This window comes from Clupea harengus, chromosome 13 (genome assembly GCF_900700415.2).
Source record: "Clupea harengus chromosome 13, Ch_v2.0.2, whole genome shotgun sequence".
Lineage (NCBI taxonomy): Eukaryota > Metazoa > Chordata > Actinopteri > Clupeiformes > Clupeidae > Clupea > Clupea harengus.
Window position 1 is genome coordinate 11,900,494 of NC_045164.1, and position 22,845 is coordinate 11,923,338.

Below are 22,845 nucleotides of genomic sequence, written 5' to 3' on the forward strand. Positions count from 1 at the left end.
GGGAACCTTTTTCGCCTGGAGAGCCACTTTTACCATTTTTTTTTTTTTTTTTTTTTTTTTTTTAATCTCAGAAGAGCCACAAAAAGACGGTTACAAGAAAAAGTTTGGATATTTAACCAACAGTTACTTTTATTCAACAGAGTTACATGGATTCGAATAACTGGCTTAGTCGGACTGAAATCGAATTATCCGTTTCATGTAAACACCTTTGTCCGACTATGTGCGGTCCGACTACGATCCGACTAACACCCCTGGATAACTCGATCCGATCCAGTTGATAGTTCGACTATTGCGGCATGTAACGGTGAATTGGATAAGGAACTGGACTTTGCGTCTTTGCGCATGCTCCCTCTCTCCCTGCCAGGTTGTGACCCGGAAGACGAAAGAGGGATAAGTTGTCTCAACTGTTCATACTAATGACACGGTTTTTTATGAATATCCTGCAGACTGTCTCACAAGCTTATTCTTGTTGATTATGAACAAACATAACAGAAGAGGTCCGAACATATGAGCACCTTTACAACCCCTCCTTAAACACGTATAAGGACGTTCCACATTTGATTTGCTTAAAACACACAGCAGTACTGTCAAATCAGCTGTCACTCGGCTATTACCAAGGTTCCATGGCAATGTTCCGAAAGCCCATTTTTCCGACAGCCCGCTGTTCCGAAATTGTGAGTACAGCAACGTGAACCACTATAGCCCACATGCACATCCCAATGAATCACACAATCATAAACATATAAATGCCTTTATTTCACTGAATTCAGAATATTATTATACATACATGCATTTGCATCGCGATGATACAAAAATATTTGTATGATTGCCAACGCATGCATGCATTGTCAGTGCTTGACAAGATCTGTGTAATGTCCTGCGACAATCTGCCGGTGATTTCCTTCGCATGAGTGGTAGCCTACCCCATATTCAAAACCAGAGTAGGCTAAGTTAACAAATATTGCCTAGGAAAAGTTATATGCGTGATAGCCCGGTGAGCGTCTCCGCTCTGCTGTGCAAACGAAATGCTGTGTGTGTTTTGTGCCAGTTAAAATATTTCTAAATTTTGCCAGGGGGACTATTTTTCGGAATATTGAGATTTCGGAATATCGGGCTTTCGGAACACTGGGCCGTCTCCCCTGACCAATACCTGTCAAACTCGGTGATACTATTCACAACTAATTTGTCCTTCATTTGATCAAATATGATGAAATTGGGTATTGTGCCCGCGAGGCACGCGTGAGTTTAGTTTTGTTCAGTTATCTGGCGCTGAAAAAAAACACGAATAAGTACTGTCAAATCAGAAAGCAAATCAGCTGTCACTCGGCTATTACCGGACCAATACCTATCAAACTCGGTGATACTATGCACAACTAATTTGTCCTTCATTCTATTAAATATGATAAAATTGGGTATTGTGCCCGCGAGGCACGCGTGAGTTTACTTTTGTTCAGTTATCTGGCGCTGAAAAAAAACACGAATAAGTACTGTCAAATCAGAAAGCAAATCAGCTGTCACTCGGCTATTACCTGACCAATACCTATCAAACTCGGTGATACTATTCACAACTAATTTGTCCTTCATTCTATCAAATATGATGAAATTTGTATTGTGCCCGCGAGGCACGCATGAGTTTACTTTTGTTCAGTTATCTGGCGCTGAAAAAAAACACGAATAAGTACTGTCAAATCAGAAAGCAAATCAGCTGTCACTCGGCTATTACCTGACCAATACCTATCAAACTCGGTGATACTATTCACAACTAATTTGTCCTTCATTCTATCAAATATGATGAAATTTGGTATTGTGCCCGCGAGGCACGCGTGAGTTTAGTTTTGTTCAGTTATCTGGCGCTGAAAAAAAACACGAATAAGTACTGTCAAATCAGAAAGCAAATCAGCTGTCACTCGGCTATTACCGGACCAATACCTATCAAACTCGGTGATACTATGCACAACTAATTTGTCCTTCATTCTATCAAATATGATGAAATTTGTATTGTGCCCGCGAGGCACGCGTGAGTTTACTTTTGTTCAGTTATCTGGCGCTGAAAAAAAACACGAATAAGTACTGTCAAATCAGAAAGCAAATCAGCTGTCACTCGGCTATTACCTGACCCATACCTATCAAACTCGGTGATACTATTCACAACTAATTTGTCCTTCATTCTATCAAATATGATGAAATTTGTATTGTGCCCGCGAGGCACGCATGAGTTTACTTTTGTTCAGTTATCTGGCGCTGAAAAAAAACACGAATAAGTACTGTCAAATCAGAAAGCAAATCAGCTGTCACTCGGCTATTACCTGACCAATACCTATCAAACTCGGTGATACTATTCACAACTAATTTGTCCTTCATTCTATCAAATATGATGAAATTTGGTATTGTGCCCGCGAGGCACGCGTGAGTTTAGTTTTGTTCAGTTATCTGGCGCTGAAAAAAAACACGAATAAGTACTGTCAAATCAGAAAGCAAATCAGCTGTCACTCGGCTATTACCGGACCAATACCTATCAAACTCGGTGATACTATGCACAACTAATTTGTCCTTCATTCTATCAAATATGATGAAATTTGTATTGTGCCCGCGAGGCACGCGTGAGTTTACTTTTGTTCAGTTATCTGGCGCTGAAAAAAAACACGAATAAGTACTGTCAAATCAGAAAGCAAATCAGCTGTCACTCGGCTATTACCTGACCAATACCTGTCAAACTCGGTGATACTATTCACAACTAATTTGTCCTTCATTCTATCAAATATGATGAAATTTGGTATTGCACCCGTGAGGCATATGTGAGTTGAGTTTTGTTCGGTTATTTGGCGCTGCCCTCTAAAGACAGAGACGTGACGGGTGGATCGAGATATTTTCCCGTAAATACCTTTACCTAAATACCTTTATAGACAACATCGATCATACACTCCCATTGCACTCAAACAACCACACTCAAACGAGGAGATATTGTATCAATTAGCCTATTATGTATTGTATTAATTGCACAGAGTTCCAGTGGCCCATGCAGCCGTACGCACTGTGCGTACCTTCTGCTACGCGAGAAGAAGAAGAAAAAAAAATATATATATATATATATATATATATATATATATATATATATATATATATATATCATGAACGCATATTTATTACAATGGGGAAACTATAAAATCGGAGTACAGACAACTAATGCCCAGCATTGACGATGCAGATACAGAGCTGGAAACAGCTGAATGAGTTACAGCCAAAATGCAGTGAACTTTATCAAGCCCTGGAAAGTTCGGCAAATTTCTACCCAAACATTCATTGCGTCCTGAAGGTCTTGTTGACAATGCCCGTTTCCACAGCGTCTGCTGAGCGGTCATTCAGTACAATGAGGCGTCTTAAGACATATCTACGAAAAGACTGACTGGACTTGCTCTCATGAATATTCACACAGATTTGGAAATTGACAGCGAAGAAGTACTAAAACAATTTGATGCAACTGGCAGAAGGGCAATGCGTTTAGGCTGTAACCCATTATTTGTGCGCGTGTGTGAATGTGCGTGCGTTTCTCTCGCCTTTTATCTTTCACCTTTGAATAATGTAACTTATAAACACATCGGCCCAGCAGAAACAAACAAACAACCCAAGAGGCAACACGCATTTCTGGACCGATGAACAGACGCAATTCATGCTCAATCAACTGTTGTTGTTATTGGTAGTGGTGAACATGGTGGTGAAGAGGTCAAGCGGAAAGAGCTGTATCACCACTAGTTGTAATGAAAACAGCGCCACCTATCGTATCGGATATGACATGCTTTCGGCCAATGATTCGATTTATTCACTGCCATGTATATTGGGATAATAGCACTTGCCCCAAAAGATAGCATAGTCCGACTAAGCAAAGATTCGAATTATACCATCATGTAAACACACTGTGAGGTGAAGCTTCATGCAAGCATAGAGACTTTCATCATTTAAACGCGAGCGCAGGTTCGTCTTTATATTTTTCATATGTGAGAAAGATTTCTCACATGCATAAGTCAGTGGAACCGAACATGGTTAACACAGCAATACCAACATGTTGCAATGTGCGATATGTAATGGGCAGTTCATTCAAAGTTTTTTTTTTTTAATCAGAATCATTTTTAGAATCAGTTCGTCTTCGGATGGAAGCTTTCCCATGTCAGTACACTTGTGTTCGCTCGCAAGCTGTGCTCGCTGACGTGCGATTCCTTCCAGCTGATCGTTCAGTGATTTGAACTTGCCCACCCAGATGTCAGACGAGGTCAGGTCGGCAACCTCCATTTCAAAATTGTCGATAGAAACACCAGGGATGTTTTCCTTTTCGACATTTTTCTCTAGCCTATCAACTTTAACAATGAAAGTTTTCTCGTTGACGGAAATGTAGCGAAATCTGTGATTTTGTTTGATATTGGCATGGCAACCAGCCGCGAATGTAACAATATTGTGCAGGCTATGGTTACGGAGTCAAGAGCCAGTGGTGGCTCGTGAGCCACAGGTTCCCGACCCATGGTATGTAGGAGACAGAGTGAGTGGGTAGAGTTTAGCTGTCAATATGCGTAGATGAGGAGCAAAGTTTCCACATCCATTGGCATTTGGATCATGCTATAAGGGAGAGAAAAAAAATTTTTTAGTAAACATTAATTTGATAAACAGATACGGAGATACTTTTAGGTAGTCAATTAACAGTAGGTAATATGGCCATTGTATCAGTAATAATATAGGCATTAGCAATGTGATATAAAAGGAGAGGGAGAGAGAGAGGCTGCGTGGGTGGGCGTATGGGAATATTATTAGCATTTCGTTTTGTTATGTTTAGTTATGGTTGGCTTACATGGTGCATGCGGATTTTTGTTAGGATGGCAGGATACACAACAGTGCCTAACAGTGCTGGAAACAGCCGCAACACACGCCGTATGCTGGATCCGTAAAGTCCCTCCTACAGGAAACAACGTACGCTGTTTGGAGTCCAGTTTTATTGATCTGGGGGATTTTGCATGTGTTTAGTTGTGATGAATTATGTTTAGTTATGTTGACTGGCTTGGTGCATCAGGAGTTTTAGTCATAAGCCTAGTAAGGGTGACAGGGTACACAACAGTGCCCAATTGGCTGGTGACAGCCGCAACATGCGTCGTACCCAGGATCCGTAAAGGCCCCCCTTCACAATACAACATATGCTGTCTGTAACCCAGTTTTATTGAATTTGGGGATTTTATACGTGTTTTATTTCTGTTTAGTTATGCTGGCAGGCTGGCTGGTTGTCCCGACAGGTGATGGGTTTTTGACGCAATTTTGTATGGCTATAGGATGCACTAAAGAGGAATGTTTTTGATTTTTGGAATTACGAGGAGACCTGCACTCTGGGAATGAAGCGGTCTTGGAGGGCAAGAGGGGACAACTAATTCCTTAAGGTAGTTTGGAGCCAAGTTGTTTAGTATGTTAGAAGTAGTACGTATCGTATGTTAGAAGGAGTACTTTGAAACCAATTCTACTTTTGACAGGGAGACAATGCAGAGAAGCAAGTTCAGGTGAGATGTTCATATTGTTTAGTTCTAGTGAGTGTGCGAGCAGCAGCGTTCTGTATAAGCTGGAGGCTCTGTATTGGGTTGTTGCTGCATCCGGACAGGAGAGCATTGCAGTAATCTAGTCGCAACATAATAAAAGCGCACATTTCTTCCCTCTTTCAAAGATTTGATATTAAATTTCTATGTAACATAGACATACTTTTGCTCAATGCTCAGATAATTCTGTGTGGGACTGAAATAAAATACATTTAGCAACTGATCTACACATCAGAATGGTTCATTGCAGGCCATTCAGTAAGCTCTACAATTGATGGTATAATATGCAAGATAGAGTACAGTATTAAGGCAGTGAAAACTTATAAGAGGTAATTTGTAGTCAGTGTAATCAGTATGGGTCTGTAAGTAACAGGTAGGTGTATAACATCTGATGTGGAGTTTCACAAATCAGATGGGTTAATTTGAAGCATTCTAATAGGCTAGACAATGTATTGGTTACATAGAGCACTTTTGGTGATCCCTTACTGTAAAAGGTGATATGTGAATGCAGGGAAGGCGGTATTTCAAATACAGAATAGTATTTTGTGATTTGTATTGAATGGGTCTTATAAAATAGTTATGTAATTTGTATCAAGAGTAGTTTAGTATTTTTGCATACTGTACTCTAATAATTCTATCAAAATATTTCGGGGATGGTAGAGGAACTACAGATCCACAGAGGTGTGCACTATTAAAAGTTATTGTGTGACGAATATAAATGTATTGCAACAGCGATATCTTCTGGCCACTTGTTGAGACTGAAACACCATTGAAGCTTTTAAAATGGCATGAATGCAAATGTTGCTAGTGTCATGTCCGGCTCACAGACATGACAAATAACAGAAGTTCACACAGGTTTAAAATCCAAAACACTAAGGGTTTATTTACAATTAGCCAGGACACTACAGTCCAAGCTACGGTGAGGTGTGGCAGTCAGTAATCAGTGGTGTCGGCGTGGATGCATGCATGCAAGGTCAGTAAGTGGAGTGGGGTATCGTATGAAGTACGCAAAGAATGAGCATGGCGCGAGCAGAGCTTAGAGAGCAAAGTTTCCCCTTTCCCCCTTTCTCTCTCACTTGGAGCAGGAGCCCGGAAAAAGAAACGTGCACCCAGTTAAGATCTCAAAGTCAAATTAAGGTTAAAAGTGTAAATGAGAAAAACAGTTAATTGCATGGAACAAGCACAACAGCAGAATGTAAACTGCCATGATGTCATTCTGCTAGCTGTTGTTAAGCCCCGATGAGAAATCAATGCCAACATTCCCGTGGTAAGGAGCAGCAATAACTTTCGGTTCCTGAAAAGACAGCATTTCCCGGAATGCTCTAGATAGAAGGACAGGTCTTTTAAGTTTCAGGATGGGGGAAGGGAAGTGCCAATGGCACAACATCAGAGGCAGAAGGAGACAATAAAATAAATAAAACAAACATAAAAACTAAAGAGTGAGTGAGTCATGGTTTTTGAAAGGGATTGGTTTGCTGATTTAAGGTTAGTATTAGGAATGAGAGGATTCACTTCCTCTTTCTCGTTGTCTTCAGAGTGTGTGTGTGTGCGTATGGGTATTAATGTTTCTGTATGAGTTTACCTTCCGGTGGTAATGAGCAGCAATAACTTTCGGTTCCTGAAAACACTATTTGGCATGACATAGCCTCTCTCATTGCTTACAACGCATTAGAACTATGCTGAGTCTACAACGCGTCCGCAAGGCAGAATTTCCGCGCTTGGTGTAGCCAAGAGCTAGGAGAAGACCAAATGCGCATGGACCAAGATATATGCAGTAGAAATACCATAGAAGCACCACAACCACACTGAGAAAAGCCACTTTGTGTTGCTAATCAAGGAATGTTCACTATGTGCCAAAGTAATTATAATTCCTCCCATTTGTCTGCTACAATTTACATCGTGCCCATTTTTTTTGTTGCAAAGTATTTAACAAGAATTTAGAGTAAGGATCGAAGAGGTTTTTTTCTTTACTATTGTTAGGGCCCTATCTCCACATGTTTCGATCAGTGAGGCTAGGCTAACTAACAGAAACACCTTTGTACAACCACAAATCAGAAACAGTATGTTAAATTAAAAGTAAAACTGAAAACAGTGATTTATAAATTCTCTTTGAACTGTATAACATTGAAAACAATTCATTTTAACAGCACCACAAACTAAATCCTACAAAATGATTATACAGTTCAATTGCCACCTCTCTTAAACAGTTTTAACATAAACTTAACATTATAATAATCATGAAGGGGGGATTTACTGCAGCACTGTTGCACTAGACCGCATTCCTGTTCGCTAAGTGTACATAATACATTGGCAAACCCATTCAAACTTGTATATAGGCCATAAGTGTTGTTGACAGTAATGATGTTGATACAACGGCAACAACATTTTGAGAAAATATTGGGAGAGTTGTGTCCCATTATTAGGATAAGGTATTCTTGCTGTTTGCCTAGTGTGACGACCCTGCCTCTTTTGGGTGCTGGGCTGGCTGCTTGTCTTTGTCTGTGTGTTTGTTTGTCTTGCAGATGCCCAGCAGGTGTGTTCGGCTCGTCAGTGATTGGGAACACCTGGGACCGGTACTATAAGAGCACATCCTACTGGTTCCAAATGAGATTCTGAGTGAGTGAGTGAGTGAGTGAGTGGTATGTATGTATGTATGTATGTAGTTTAACTCTTGTGCAACAGCTACACAGTGTAGTTTGTTCACCTTGTCACTCATTCATTCATTGATTCATCCTGTGCCAACCAACCCCACTCCCTGTTAAAACTCTGAAAGAACAGTGAAAACAAGCTTTATCTTGGTGTTCCCCCATCAGTGTGGATGACCTTTCCAGTGACCTGTCCCTAAGGGGCATCGCTGTCCAGTCCCTCCACGGTGACCGGGAGCAGTGTGACCGAGAGGAGGCCCTGCAGGACTTCAGAGATGGTATGGGGGAGGGAGGGGATGCAGAAAAAATGAGATCATGGCAGGTTGACAGGGAAGGAAATGGGCAGTATGGGCACATTTTGTACTTGTTATACTTGTTGTGGTGATTCACGTAATTTCAATGTGAGTCATTGGTGCAGTGAAATGAAATGTTGGATGTTAATATTTATGGGAAAAAGATATAAGCTGAACAGGTTTATCAAGTACTCTTAGAAAACATTTTAATTTGATGATGATGTCAGTATTATTCGATGCTGTACTCTGAACAAATATTTGTGTATTTGATTCATTGCATGTCTGTGTCTTTGCCGTTTCAGTTTGTGTCTCTTGTATTCATGTGTTAATGCCTCTTGCAGGTAATGTGCGTATACTGGTGGCCACAGACCTGGCATCCAGGGGACTGGATGTCAGTGATATCACACACGTCTTCAACTTCGACTTTCCACGGAACATTGAAGAGTATGTCCATCGCGTGGGACGCACAGGACGAGCAGGGTGAGGAGTGGTGTGGGTGTTTGTGCCGGAGTGTGTGTGTGCGCACACACAGGCATATCTGTGTTTCTCTGCCAGTGGGTCTTTCCGTGTCTGTGTGGAAGAGGGAGTGTAAGAGTAAGAAAACTGAGCTAGAACTAGAGGTTCTGATAGGCATTTTTATACCATATATTTGTTGGAGATATGATCAGTCCAGGAAAGAGGTTTAATCTCGTACAATGGTGTGCACCAAGGGAGACAGCTTCACCTAAGAATCTTTCTGTCAGCCATTGTAACATTACAGGTTTTTATCCTTTCCTAGAGCAAGAGGTGTCATCCCATAGCTCCTTCCCTTCATGAATATGTATCAAAATGATTACCTTGGGGCCGAAAAGGCTACCAACCAACCAAATAACTCAAAAGGCCTGTGTTCATGAGGCCGAGAGCCATCAAGGGCACTCTGACATGGCCAGGGAAGAGGTGAGAACTCTTTCACACCTCCCTCAGGTCAGGTCCTCTTAACAGAATACACACCAGAAGTTTAACTTTTTTCCCTGTCCAAATAAAAGCAACAATTACAACTAGATATACGATGCATTGCAATTATTGACTTTGGTACATCATTATTAACTCTGAACCTTAAATTCTGATTCCTTCAGTTCATATGAGTGACCCCTCTTTGATGTTTGTATGGATATAAATACAGCACTACATTTTCACCTCTCAAATCCAGCATGTCATTGTATCCTCACTAAAATTGCACGCTTCATTTTTATATTTACACAAAGTCTTTATTTGTACCATACAACCTACCATCAGACAACTGTGCCCGACATCTATTCCATCTCCTCCTCCCGATGCCTGCAGCATTCAAATCGCATCCTCACGGACCCTTCCCACCCTGCCCATTATTTGTTCCCGTTACTCCCGTTAGGGAAAAGGTTCAGATCGACAAAAGCGCGCACCTCCAGAGCAAAGAGCTTCTATCCTCGTGCAATAAGGCTTCTCAACAGCTCACCCAAAGGCTGGGCTGCCCTGGACAGCTTCAAAGTCACAATAGAGCGTCACAGTCAGGAGATCAACCGGAGCCAGGAGATTCTGGACCACTGTGACCAGAGGCTGCAGCAGCAGGACCAGACTCTCGTGAACCTGACTTCTTGAGCTTCTCCGGTCGCCCTTGCCCTTGCTCCTGCGAACACAACCAACAGCCCCTCCACTGCCCAGTCTGATCCTGGTCAGAGTGTGGAGTTTGGGTCAAAGCAGGGAAACCCCAGCGACAAACCTGCAGTCCCAGATGCCGCCAGTCCGAGTGAACCAGGCAGCCGGGAGGCCGCCAGCCCCAATGTGCACCGCCGCCAACTCACTTGCTCAGTGAGTTTGTCACTGGACCAGTAAACCAGCGGCCAGGGGTCGATTCTCGACCGGCCTTGTCGCTCAACTGAAAAGTTTCTACTAGAGGACTGTGGAAATGTAAGCAAATGTACAGAAAACAGACAGATGCATACAAACAAACAGACAATGCATACAATACACTGATATATTTACAAGAAGTCTGACCAAATGAAGTGCTGTTATCAGTGAAATGGAATCTTGTGACTGATTTCACACTATATTAGTTTTGTAACTTGCTCTTAGGGGAATGCTCATCATGCATCAATCTAACAAAAAACGAATTAATTACTGTACCTTTCATTTGAACTGTTATGGTATTCCCCTGACTGATTGATGACAATGTGAATGATGACAGTTGGTCCTCCTGACCTTTGCATCACCTCTCTGTGTAGGCGCTCAGGAGTGTCTGTAACGCTGGTGACGAGAGATGACTGGAGTAAGGCGGCAGAGTTGATCAACATTCTTGAAAGAGCTGGTCGGGTATGGTATCCAAATGGCCCTAGATTACACATAACAGATGTGACTAACGCAGTTGAGACTCTTAGCTATAATGCTTACTGAATATGCGATTATTGGGATGAACTTCAAAGTTGCCAGGGAAAGACACAACAAAGTGGCCATCTTCAGAAGGTTGATTCGGCACCCTTTTACTGAAGCACTTGCTCACTTCAGTGCTGCTCGTATTTGGGGGTTCATGGATTGGGGTTTGTGTGTGTGTGTGTGTGTGTGTGTGTGTGTGTGTGTTTTAGGAGGTTCCGGAGGAGTTGGTCCTAATGGCAGAACGGTGCGAGAAACAACAGCGAGAGAGGGCCATGATGCCCTCAGGAGATGGGAGAGGAGGTGAAAGAGGAGTTGATGGGAGACGACGAGGAGGAGGAGGGTGATAGTATTATTTTTATACCATATATTGGAGACGGGTTTAATCTTGTACAATGGTGCGCAACCAAGGGAGACAGACCGAAGTTCACTCATACAGAGCTCAACCTAAGAATCTTCTGTCAAGTCATTGAAAGAAATCACTTAAATGCCCTCTGAGTATAAGGGGTGTCATCTTGTATTCATGAGGCCTCAGAGACACAAGTCTCTGAGCCATTTTCTGACCCTTTCACACCTCCCTCAGAAGACCTCTCTCTCTAACAGAATGTTCAACCAGAATTAAAAGAAAAAGCACTTAATATGTTTATTGTTTATTGTGTAAGTTTATTGTTTGCACCAATGTACCATAGACAATTCCTGGTAGGTGTAAACCTACTTGGCAATAAAAAAACGTTTCTGATTCTGATTACAACTAGATATAAGATACTGTATATGCCTTTAGGGTGGATAGACTTTAGAAGCATGAATCTAGTGTATAGATTATAATCACAGGATCAGGAGAAAGAAGAAACAATAAAGGCTTGCTTTACTCGGTTCTAGTTCATTGGAAATATCATTTGAATGATTTTGAGCTGCCTTTTTTAAATACAATTGTCACAGTTGCATCTTTAAATAAAATTGAGTAACCGATTGTGTATTTTATTGATTTATTTTGGTTGCATACATCATTAAACAATACAAATGTAAACAATATCAAAACATAAATCGAAAACTGCTTTGGTTAGTCCTTAAGAAGATATTCTTTGAAAATTGGGAACCCGTCGGTGAGTTCATTTTTTATACAGGTCGCAAGATCATTGCAGGTCTTAACACCGACAGAGCCGAGAAGGTTATGCTGGGGAATGAAGAAGTTTGGCAGTGTTTTACGCTTCAAGTGTCTCACGAAATCCTGCAGCAGAAGCTGGAAGCAGTCGTGGAGATTGGAGAGTCCCCACTCGCCATCACTAGTTCGCTCTGTGCAGGCAAGCAGGAGGGTGGTCTTGGCGTGGTAGGAGCAGAACTTGGACAACTCTTTCGGGTGTTTGTCCTTGAGTTCCCCAAGAAGGTGCTTCAGCAGTTTCAGACACTGCTTTCTTTAAAAAAAGAAAAAATCTAAATGTATACTTGTACTGATTTGTACACATGTATAATCTCATATTCATTTTACCCCAATTTGTGCCTTACACGGATCAAAATGTAGGTAAACTAGGCCAACATGTATGGTAGTGTGGTGGCATTCATTGTTATTTTGATATTTATGAAACTGCTGAACTCGGCATATAATATTATATCAACCTTGCTGCATTTCAACTTAAAAAAGGTTAACGATCATTGATGCGCTTTAAATGCAGTTCAATTGAGTAACAATTCAGTGTTTATTACATAATAGTTATGTTAATTGACCGTATGAAAAAGTAGCCAAGTGTTGTAAAATGGTGCTCCTTTAAGAGCAGCACGTAGGCTATAGGGTGGGTGTGGTAGAGTGAGAGAGAGAGCGGGGATGCTTATGAATGGTTTGGATGTAGCGACCAGAGCAAAAAAGATGTGCTGTAACAGTGTTCTTAACAAGTGTGTGAAGAATAAATCTTAAGAAATAATACAGTGGGCATTTATTTGCTAACCAGCAGCAGATGGAAAGGAAAGGGAATTAACCCCGAAGTTATGAACAAGTAATACTTCGGCCCTGGAGCATTGAACAAATCTCCCCTGCAGTTTCCAACTACGGTCAGAGACAGACAGAGCAGGAAAGGTTAACACAAGAGAAGGGCAGCTATAAATATTGTGCAATACTACACATTAAATAGTTTTCCTAAAACAGATTAAGAACGAGTGCCATTTTAATACCTGCAGCATTTTGCCCCCTTTTTCTCGCAGCAGGTTTTTTCTGAGCCGTGGTTTTTCATGATTTCCTTCTCCACGTGCGAAAAGGAGATCCTCCAGACCTCTGTAAAACGAAAAGGTAAAACTTTTTTCAGCTTTTGAAATCTATTAAAGCAACATCTATTTTCTGCTGGTCAGTGTCACCATTGAAGATGTGGTAAGTGAAAGCGATACACTGGTCGCTGAATAGGATACTGATCAATTATACTCACGGTAGGCCAAATTGGTTTACTATTTTAACTTTAGTTAAACTTCAGTGAGCACGACGACATGAGCTGATCTGACATTAACTGTCGTTGAACTCTAACTGAGAAGTGTATTTGGGACAGTTAAGGGTGCAAAATGTAAGGTGGTTCTGTTGTCAAAACAAAAATCCTAGTTGAATTGAATTGTCACATAACTAACCAAGGGAAAATACATCTTTCTCAGTATTCATGTGAATTATATCTCTGTTCCAGTCTTTTTATTACACTTATCTACATGTCTCTGTCCCTGATCAAATAGGCTAAAGGTTTATAAACACAAACACACAAATAATGAATCAATTATATGCCTATAACACATGTATGCTTAAGTGTAAAAACACGTTTCTTTTGGATTCAGAATTGCTACGTAATTTCAAATCTGGGAACATTCAGTCATTCCACATGTAAGCTCATTGGAACTGTGCTGAATATGGATAGGCCTTTTGAATTAAATGCGTAAAAATATGGCTACTATACCTTCTGCACGAACTCCACTTTCCACTTCATTTGCTCTCCCTTCGTGCTTGGGAACCAGATAGTAGGGCTTGAACTTGTAATCCCGTTTCACCTTCGTGCCGAGCCATTTTTCAATTACCATGCCTTCTTGAGCACAAGACGGCCAGCTGCCTTCAACCCTTAGGCCGAGGACGATATCAATTGAGATCTCACTGTCGTCTACCTTCAGTGTCAGAGTCACGGCTGGAGATTTAGCTTTCTTGGGCTCCATCTTTAAGCCTTTGACTGCGGAAACATGTGATTTGCGACTTTAAATACATTCTTGTTTAAAGCCCAGGCCCCACTCTGATACAAAAAGTTGATAATTCTAAGGTTACCCTGTTGTAGGCTAGTTAGTAGTATTGGCCTGTGTCATAAGGCTTATCAGGCTTTTGTTTCTGTGTTGCAACCGTTCTTATCCATTCTAACCAGACCTGCCAAGTCTCCCGTATTTCTGACCCATCTCCCGCCCCCCTCCCGTTTTGTCATTTCGCCCGGTAATCTCCCGTATTTTACCAGGTCCAAACGTATTTTATTAATAATCAAATCAAAATGTTTGTCCAATGTTCTAAATTTGCCAGATCATGTTTGAAACGCAATCATGTCTTACACAATAAATACACTATACCATTTTTAACCTATCCATCTGGCAACCTACATCCTATTGCGCAGTTGATTTTTCTGCCCAGGCTATTGACGTGGAAATTGAAACTGAAACTTAAACTTAAAGGGAAAGGGAACATGGCAGAAGGCGACGCCGGTGTACCACCGAAGAAGGTGGAATATGTTTGTAAATTTAAGTCTTGTTGGACAGGGGAGTTTCCATGCATATCGAACAGTCATCTTGATAATAGTCATGATTTTTGCAAGGCTTGTCGTATCGATTTCAACATAGGGCACGGCGGTAAGCAATACATGTCAAGTCTCAAAAACATATCCGCGCTGCCGAAGCACAAAAGGGCACTCAGGAAATATCAAATTACCTCACTAAGGGACAGAATAAATACGTAGTCTATAAATACTTATATGCACAACATCCCTCAAAATCAACATTTGCCCGCCTCTGCCATCCATGACCCCCTCAAAACTCCTCACCCACCGCCGCCGAAATCTCACGGATTTTGCTACTCAAATGGCAGGTATGATTCTAAACACCCTGTCATTTACAAATGTCGGGACCTTGGTGGGGTGATGTTTGTACACAAAATAATAGCAACTGGTTTTATGCTTTTCAAAATTTAACGCAGACCTCACTTACTTGCTATAGTTTTCTTGGCTGCTTTTACTTCACTTCGAAATGCCGTCAGCATGTCTCTGGCGCACAAAATACCATCATCCGATAGAAACTCTTTCAGGTCATGGTTTGGATTGCGCTTGAATTTCACGCTGTAATAGGCTCCATCTGAGCCGAAAGGCTGTACATCTACCCTGTCCGCAGGGACTGTGAACATCACATCAAATTCGTCGGGATTACCAATCTGAAATTCATAAACAAATACATGTATTGAAAACAATGTCCTGCTCAATGTGGCGACATTCTGGCCACGTAAACGTAGCATATTTAATGGAAGTATTTTGTCATCTATGCAGTTCGATAAGTGTTCCATAAAAGCCTAATACAAGACCACACCAGTTTATAAAAAGAGTAGAATACTTGATTTCACAAAAGCAATAATCTCCAACGTCATCTTAATATTTAACATTTTGGGACTCCTGGGTCTCAATTTAATAAAAGCAGTAACAACAATAACAGCGAGCTAATGGTAAACACATTTGAGAAGGGAGGACTCAAAACAGTAACCTTGAGATTTTCGAAGTAGCTGCCGGTTGGTAAAATCTTGATTCTTTTAAAATTACTAGACTTCTCCATATGAGTTTTGATCTTCTCGACGACTTCATTTTGTATTTTTGAGGCATTGCTCCGCGCAAGTTGTTTGATCTTCAGTTTTTCTAAAGTCCTGAAAAGAACTCGTGATTCGTTACGTGATGTGGGTTGCTTTGGATCAGGATCCGGTTTTCTGCGCCCCTCTTTGCCCTGTTGTGGGGGTGGATTCGGCTCTTTCACGCTTTCTGCTGGACTCCTTGCGCTTGGTCCTCTGGCACACTTCGGATTTTTCGCTTTTGCCGGCGTCTGTATCGCGCACTTGGTTTGAGCTGGAGTAGAGTCGTGCGCCTCAGCCTCTTTCGACAAAGACGGCTCCTTTGTTTGTGTTTTGACAGTGCTCCCGGTACTCTTCGCTGTATTCGGGCATTTTGGAGATGGTTTTCCCCTACCCGTCATTTTGCTTCTCTGTTCATAGGGTACAGGTGGTGAAAGGACGGAAGTACTGGTGTCATTTTTTTTTTTGGTTTAAAGGCGGGGGCGAGGGCGAGGGCGGGGTCAGTCTGTCTCTAACAGTTACAGAACTGATTAACAGTTACAGAAAACGTTTGGTTGAGGTTATTGTTGCTTAGGGAGGCCACGCCAGGTACTGAAAGCAAGGGTTAACATACTTTTTCCAACAAGGCATTTAATGTTGGATAATTTTGCTAAATAAATTAATTATAAAAGAATAATGTTTTCTGTGTTTTTTGTTAAACTGAGTTCACTTTATCAAGTTTTAGGCGTAGATGAAGATATGATCACATTTTAGACCAAATGTATGCAGATGTACAGAACATTTGAAAGGGTTCACAAACTTTTCTAGCACCACTGTATACATACACAGCAATACTATTCGCAATTACAATCGAATCTCATTTGCTCATTTTCAGTTTATTGTGCTGCAGGCGACACGTGTGCGACTGCGCGGTTAGACTAACATAAGAAATGAAGACGTATAATATCCACCTTCTCAGGGCAACAAATAATAGCTTTCAATTCAGGCCTGCCTGCACATGAAAGGAGCGTCTGCTGCCATCTGGGTAGCCATGTTTATTGGTAAGGACTTCCCCTCTCTTCACAGTCCACGACCTGAGCCATTCACTCATCAAACAATAGCTACACTCACATCTGATGTGTGTGTGGCAAATTCTATGAGACGTTGGATGAACGGTTTCCACTTTCCACTCAGATGTTGGCTCTGTAACATAGACATACTGTACGTTTGCTCAATGCTCAGATAATTCTGTGTGGGACTGAAATCGATACATTTAGCAACTGATCTGCACTTGCATCAATCAGATTGGTTCAGGAGAGACCGAGACGGTAGATGAAGATGGAGAGAGCTGAGGGATTGTTGGGCGGAAAGTTTCTGTTTAAAAGGCAAAATGACGGAACAATCGACAAAACTAAAGTTGTATGTAGCATTTGTCAAGCTGAATTTAGCTATCACAGAAGCAGCTCGTCTTTAAGTTATCACCATGTCATACCGGTCTTCGTGGGCAGAAAGGCCTAGTGAGTTGAGCTGGCACGAGCAGCATCAGCCACCAAAGCAGGTCGCCCTCTCAGTCCTCTACCCCACTCATGATTTCAGAAAACACACACAACACACACACACACACACACACACAGGGGCGGTTTTGGGCATGGGCGAACCGGGCAGTTGCCCGGGGCGGCACTTTTTCATGACACGTGGGGGGCGGCACTAGCACTTAAAAATATATATATATATATATATCATCTGGGACGCGAAGCGGTTTACTATTATCTATCATATCACTGTGTGGGGAATTGGCAAATTGGCGCCCCCTGCAGCTGCAGGCGCCCCTGCTCGCTAAGAAGGTGCAGTCAGTGCACAGATCCTGCGTGAGAAAGGGGAATGGGAGGGGGCGCGGGGGACAGTTCACCTCTGGGTCTCCCAAATGGAACTTGTTAGGTTGGAATTTTCCTCTGCACAAGTAATCAACTAAGCCTACATGATCATAGGCATACTCATTATTCACATTATTGTCATTGACAGTACCGGCTTACTTTCACCACTGATGTTATGCCAGGCTTAGGCAAGTTATCTCTGGTTAAAACTAGCTAACGTTAGCTATTCACTAGCTGCGCTAGCTAGCTAGACAGTTATCGTAACGTGTTAATTATCGGACTGCGTGTGTTATCGGCAAACGTTTACGTTGTCATGTTAATCCATTATTAAACTGAGCATATCTATTGTTAATCCAATCCAATTTAGCCTTTTGATTGTTTAACAGAATGGCCGATGTTTGACACTGTCTGATAACTGACATAGCTACGCTAGGACACTGCCCTGTCAGGGACAGGGTAATGCTAGTTAATGAACTAATAAACGTAGGTCTACATCTCAGTGCCTCTCCAGATAAGTTAAATTAACTGAAGGTACATTAATTTAATCTTTCCCTGCGGTGCATGAACAATGCTGGTATGGGATGTTGTTATCTGCAATCGTGATGACCGTGAGATGAGGCTTCTCCCTCTTGTTTTGTGATCTATAAATTCTCGCCTCCAATTTAAGCTTGTCATCCATCATATCTAGTTTTACATTTTGTACATATCCCTCCATTGCATAATGAAGTCCCTTTTGAAGGCTTCTAGACAAAATCAGGTCCTTCTGTCTCCAAAAGTTGCCTAGAGCCTCTTGGGATATAATTTTGACACTGATATCTGCCATTGTGAGGGGGTCTCGCCCGGGGCGTAATTCCATGTAGAACCGCCACTGCACACACACACACACACACACACACACACACTCTCTCTCTCTCAAGACAAATAGAAACTGAATCCTCTCATTCCTAATACTAACCCTATAAATCAGCTGTTCCCTTGCGTAAATGTTTCGGGGTGTGTAAGAGTTTTTGTGTGTGTGTGTGTGTGTGTGTGCATGCAGGCATGTCAGTGTTTTTCTGTCAGTGGGTGTCTGTGTGGAAGTCAGAGTAAGAAAAGTGAGCTAGAACTACAGGTTCATATGAGTGACCCCTCTTTGTTGTTGGTATGGATATAAATACAGCACTACATTTTCAACTCTCAAATCCAGGATGTACAGTATCTCTATCCTCATTAAAATGGCGCACTTTTATATTTTTCTATTTCCACAAAGTCTAAATTTGTACCCTACAACCTCCCATCAGACAACTGTGCCTCTTAATGTTGAAGAAAAAGTTACCGATATTTTAGGTAGTGTAACTCTGAAGGAGCTTTTCATAGACTAAGTATGCTCCTGTCACTCAACAGAAATGTGTCTACTAGAGCAGGGGTTCCCAACCTTTTAGACTCCGAGGCCCAACTTTTCGTATAGGTCGGGGCCCAACAGACACCCCGCTTATTTTAGCTAATCTATATTCCATTAGGCTAATTTAATCTATAATCCATTCATTCTAATTAATAAGTGATTGTTATGTGTCACAAAAAGCAACATCAGCACCTGCTACAGGTGGAAACCTAGTATACAAGAAAATGTAACTCTAGATATTGCATCATAATTGTATTGTGGACCAGAAAACAACATAAAACCACACAGAGCATTTAAAAGTAACACTATGCAACAATTTGACACTTTCTGAGATATGGTTTTATAGGCAACTAGTTTAGGTACCATCCTCAAATTCATTTTGATAGCATATGGTCATGTGGAGGACAGATAGACACCTGTGTTTTCCCCACTAGCCATCCAGGATATGCCGTATGTAGTTCTGTGTAACGGGCTGGTACACCCTGCAAAAATGGAAGAAAAGCTTTCAAACGCATGACATTGCCAGCTAAACTGCCAAAAGACACCAGTTAGTGTGTTGGCAAGCTTCTATCAGTGTCAGCTGGGCTGTTGGTGGTGTTTGCCAGGTTTTTGCATGCCTTTTAGGTAGTTAACTTACTAGTTTTGGAACAGAACTCCGTATTGCTGCTTTAAGTCAAAAGGGATTTATTATCCAAAAGAGTTTTGAAACAAAGGAACTTAATTGCAGTAGACCTAGGCCTATTTGTGCACAGCAAGCACAAGCAAGGAAATAAAACCAGAATAGACCCAGACGATAGCATGCACTCAAAACAAGTGATGAAACATGCAAACAAGACCACTCGGCTAGGCCTAATTAAAATAGGTGATGCTTCGGACATGCAAACAAATAGGTTAAAATAATTTTCAAATAAATAGGTTCAAATAGGTCAATATAATGATTCAAAATATTGAAATAACGATTTAAATCCGTGGCTGCAATCTATTATCAACATAAATAGCACCGACCATTCCTGGGCAGTAGTTCGAGTTTGTAGCTCTCCACAGAAAAGCATGTCCTCTTGTAGAATACCACTCCAATGATAACGCAAAAGAAACAGCACTAATGCAGCTTTACTGACGTCCGTCGGTCGACTCGTCTAACTTGTTTTAAAAGGAACGGGCTACCTTTCATCCTTTCCTGGACCTGGTTCTGTATGTGAGTGCTGGATGTTGCGTCTCCAAATGTCGATTCAGATTTGAAGGTTTGAGCGCCTCATTAGACAGCTTTAAAACGCACTCAAATAGAGAAGTCGTGGCGTGCTGCTTGTGTGATAGCTAAATTCAGCTTGACAAATGCTACATACAACTTTAGTTTTGTCGATTGTTCCGTCACAGAAACTTTCCGCCCAACAATCCCTCAGCTCTCTCCATCTTCAACTACCGTGTCGGTCTCACCTATGTAACTGACTGCAGGCACGCCGCGGTTTCGTGTCAGGAGTCAACGCAGACCGGAAGTAAACAAAGTTGCGTTAACTGCGTTCAAATATTTTATCGCATTAATCTCGGCCACAATAATCTCATAGATTAACGCGTTAACTTTGACAGTGCTAATTAATATTGTTCTCAACTAAAAATCAGTTCTTCGTGGAAGAAAAAAACCTGAAACATTGTCGCGGCCCACTGGATGGTGCTCCGCGGCCCACCAATGGGTTGGGAAACCCTGTACTAAAGGACTGTGGAAAATGAAAGCAAATGTACAGAAAACAAAACAAAACCAAACAGACAATGCATACAATACAAGAATTTTTACCATATAAAGTTGTTGTATTCTCTGCCACTAGGTGTCAGTCTATTATGATTACGTATTAATGTATGCAGATTAAGTGAAGAAGTGAAGTTGAATATACGTGTGTTGCTGGGTTAAGTACGAGTTCCAGTAAAGTACTATTGAAATAGTATTACAAGCCTCTTCATTACTACAATACATAACAAATTGGCGACGAGGTTGCTGCTTGCTGTACGAAGATGGCTTTTGCTTCTACGCCATTTCCACCGCCTTTTCTACCTTGCCCGGGTGAGCCGCCTATTCCTCTCGTTACATGGGAAAAGATGTTCCAGAACTATCTACTGGTAGTTGGTGCCACGGGGGATGCATGGACGGAGGTGAGAAAAAAGGCACTCTTGCTGCATAGTCTTGGAACAGAGGTCCAGAGACTGTTTTATACGCTTCCAACCCAAGGTACGACGATGGATGAAGCCCTTACGGCTCTGAAAGCTCACTTTAATCCAAAAAGAAATGAGGTTGCTGAACGACATGCCTTCAGAAAGAGAGCTCAGAATCCAAATGAAACTATCCTGCAGTATGTTGCTGTCCTACGAGATTTAGTTGTTACATGCGAGTTTGCTGACAAGCAGGATGAAATGATAAGGGACCAGTTGGTGGAACACGTTTCTAGTCAACGCATACGAGAACGCCTGCTTCTAGAGTCTAAATTGACATTGGAGAAAGCAATCACAATTGCCACTCAAATTGAAGCTGCTATAGTGCAGGCCAAATCAATTTCTGCCATTGCTGCGGCTCCTGTTGCCGCTGTACATACGAAACCTACAGAGGGCCGAAACCGTTTCTGTAACTCTCACCCTAGGAAGCCTACTACTGCTTTCCTCCTTGTGAATTACTGGTCGGGAGAAAGATGCGCACTCGCCTAAATATTCTGCCACTACTGCCTTTCTCTAAGGATGATGGCGCCCTGTCACGAAGAGTCACAGCTCAACAGAACAAGATGAGAACCTACACTGACTTCAGACGAGGTGCACGCACTCCTACATTCAGAGAGGGAGATAGCGTGCACGTTCGGAAACCAACGCATGTGCCAAAAGGACACCCAAGGTTCACAGAACCAATGCGGATCCACGGAAAGTCGGTCCTGCGACTTATCTGTTACAGGACAGGAAGAAGTGGCATGCTTCTCGTTTAACAGGTTCCAATGCTCCTGCAAGGCCGGTTAATTCGGACTATCCTGTAATTCAGTGTGTTTACATGATGGTATAATTCGAATCTTTGCCTTGCCTACTGAAGAACCGCCTACAGTTCTTCAGCCAGATGTTCCTCACGATGCTCATCCAGCTCGCATGAGACGACCACCACGTTGGCTGGAGGATTTTGTGGAATGATTAGTCTTTTCATTTAGTGATTAAGAAGGACTAATTAAATAGATCTATGTTGTTGAAGTATGCTTAAGTTCAATACAGAGAAACATTTAACTATATAAAAAGGGTCAATTATAGACTTGTATGGTTTATAAAAATAATACTTTTGGTTGTTGCTTTAATACCTTAAGCTTGATTACGTTCAGTACACCTATGTACTATTCTTAAGTAAGAGGGGAATATGTTGTATTCTCTGCCACTAGGTGTCAGTCTATTATGATTACGTATTAATGTATGCAGATTAAGTGAAGAAGTGAAGTTGAATATACATGTGTTGCTGTACGGGTTAAGTACGAGTTCCAGTAAAGTACTATTGAAATAGTATTACAAGCCTCTTCATTACTACAATACATAACAAATTGGCGACGAGGTTGCTGCTTGCTGTACGAAGATGGCTTTTGCTTCTACGCCATTTCCACCGCCTTTTCTACCTTGCCCGGGTGAGCCGCCTATTCCTCTCGTTACATGGGAAAAGATGTTCCAGAACTATCTACTGGTAGTTGGTGCCACGGGGGATGCATGGACGGAGGTGAGAAAAAAGGCACTCTTGCTGCATAGTCTTGGAACAGAGGTCCAGAGACTGTTTTATACGCTTCCAACCCAAGGTACGACGATGGATGAAGCCCTTACGGCTCTGAAAGCTCACTTTAATCCAAAAAGAAATGAGGTTGCTGAACGACATGCCTTCAGAAAGAGAGCTCAGAATCCAAATGAAACTA

The 22,845-nt window shown here is 41.8% G+C and overlaps 1 protein-coding gene and 1 long non-coding RNA gene across 2 annotated transcripts; one reads left to right on the plus strand and one right to left on the minus strand.

The window, feature by feature from the left end:
- Positions 1 to 6,956: 6,956 nt before the first annotated feature.
- LOC116223210 lies at positions 6,957 to 11,224 on the plus strand. The gene is made up of 3 exons (XR_004164971.2): positions 6,957 to 8,484; positions 8,841 to 8,979; positions 10,740 to 11,224. It is a non-coding gene; the product is annotated as an uncharacterized LOC116223210 (long non-coding RNA).
- A 629-nt stretch (positions 11,225 to 11,853) lies between these two features.
- Positions 11,854 to 16,147, minus strand: cgas (cyclic GMP-AMP synthase). Its single transcript, XM_012840359.3, has 5 exons — positions 15,625 to 16,147; positions 15,082 to 15,301; positions 13,806 to 14,069; positions 13,048 to 13,147; positions 11,854 to 12,296 (listed from the first exon to the last, which is right to left on the minus strand). Exons 1-5 carry the CDS (start codon positions 16,102 to 16,104, stop codon positions 11,945 to 11,947), a joined length of 1,416 nt encoding a protein of 471 aa, XP_012695813.2. The 5' UTR covers positions 16,105 to 16,147; the 3' UTR covers positions 11,854 to 11,944.
- Positions 16,148 to 22,845: the final 6,698 nt, after the last annotated feature.

Coding starts and splice junctions, on each gene's coding strand:
- cgas (XM_012840359.3), bottom strand. CDS start 16,104: ATGACGGGTAGGGGAAAACCATCTCCAAAATGCCCGAATACAGCGAAG. Junction 15,302..15,624: donor GCTACTTCGAAAATCTCAAG/GTTACTGTTTTG, acceptor TATGAATTTCAG/ATTGGTAATCCCGACGAATT. Junction 14,070..15,081: donor AGCCAAGAAAACTATAGCAA/GTAAGTGAGGTC, acceptor ATGTTTCCGCAG/TCAAAGGCTTAAAGATGGAG.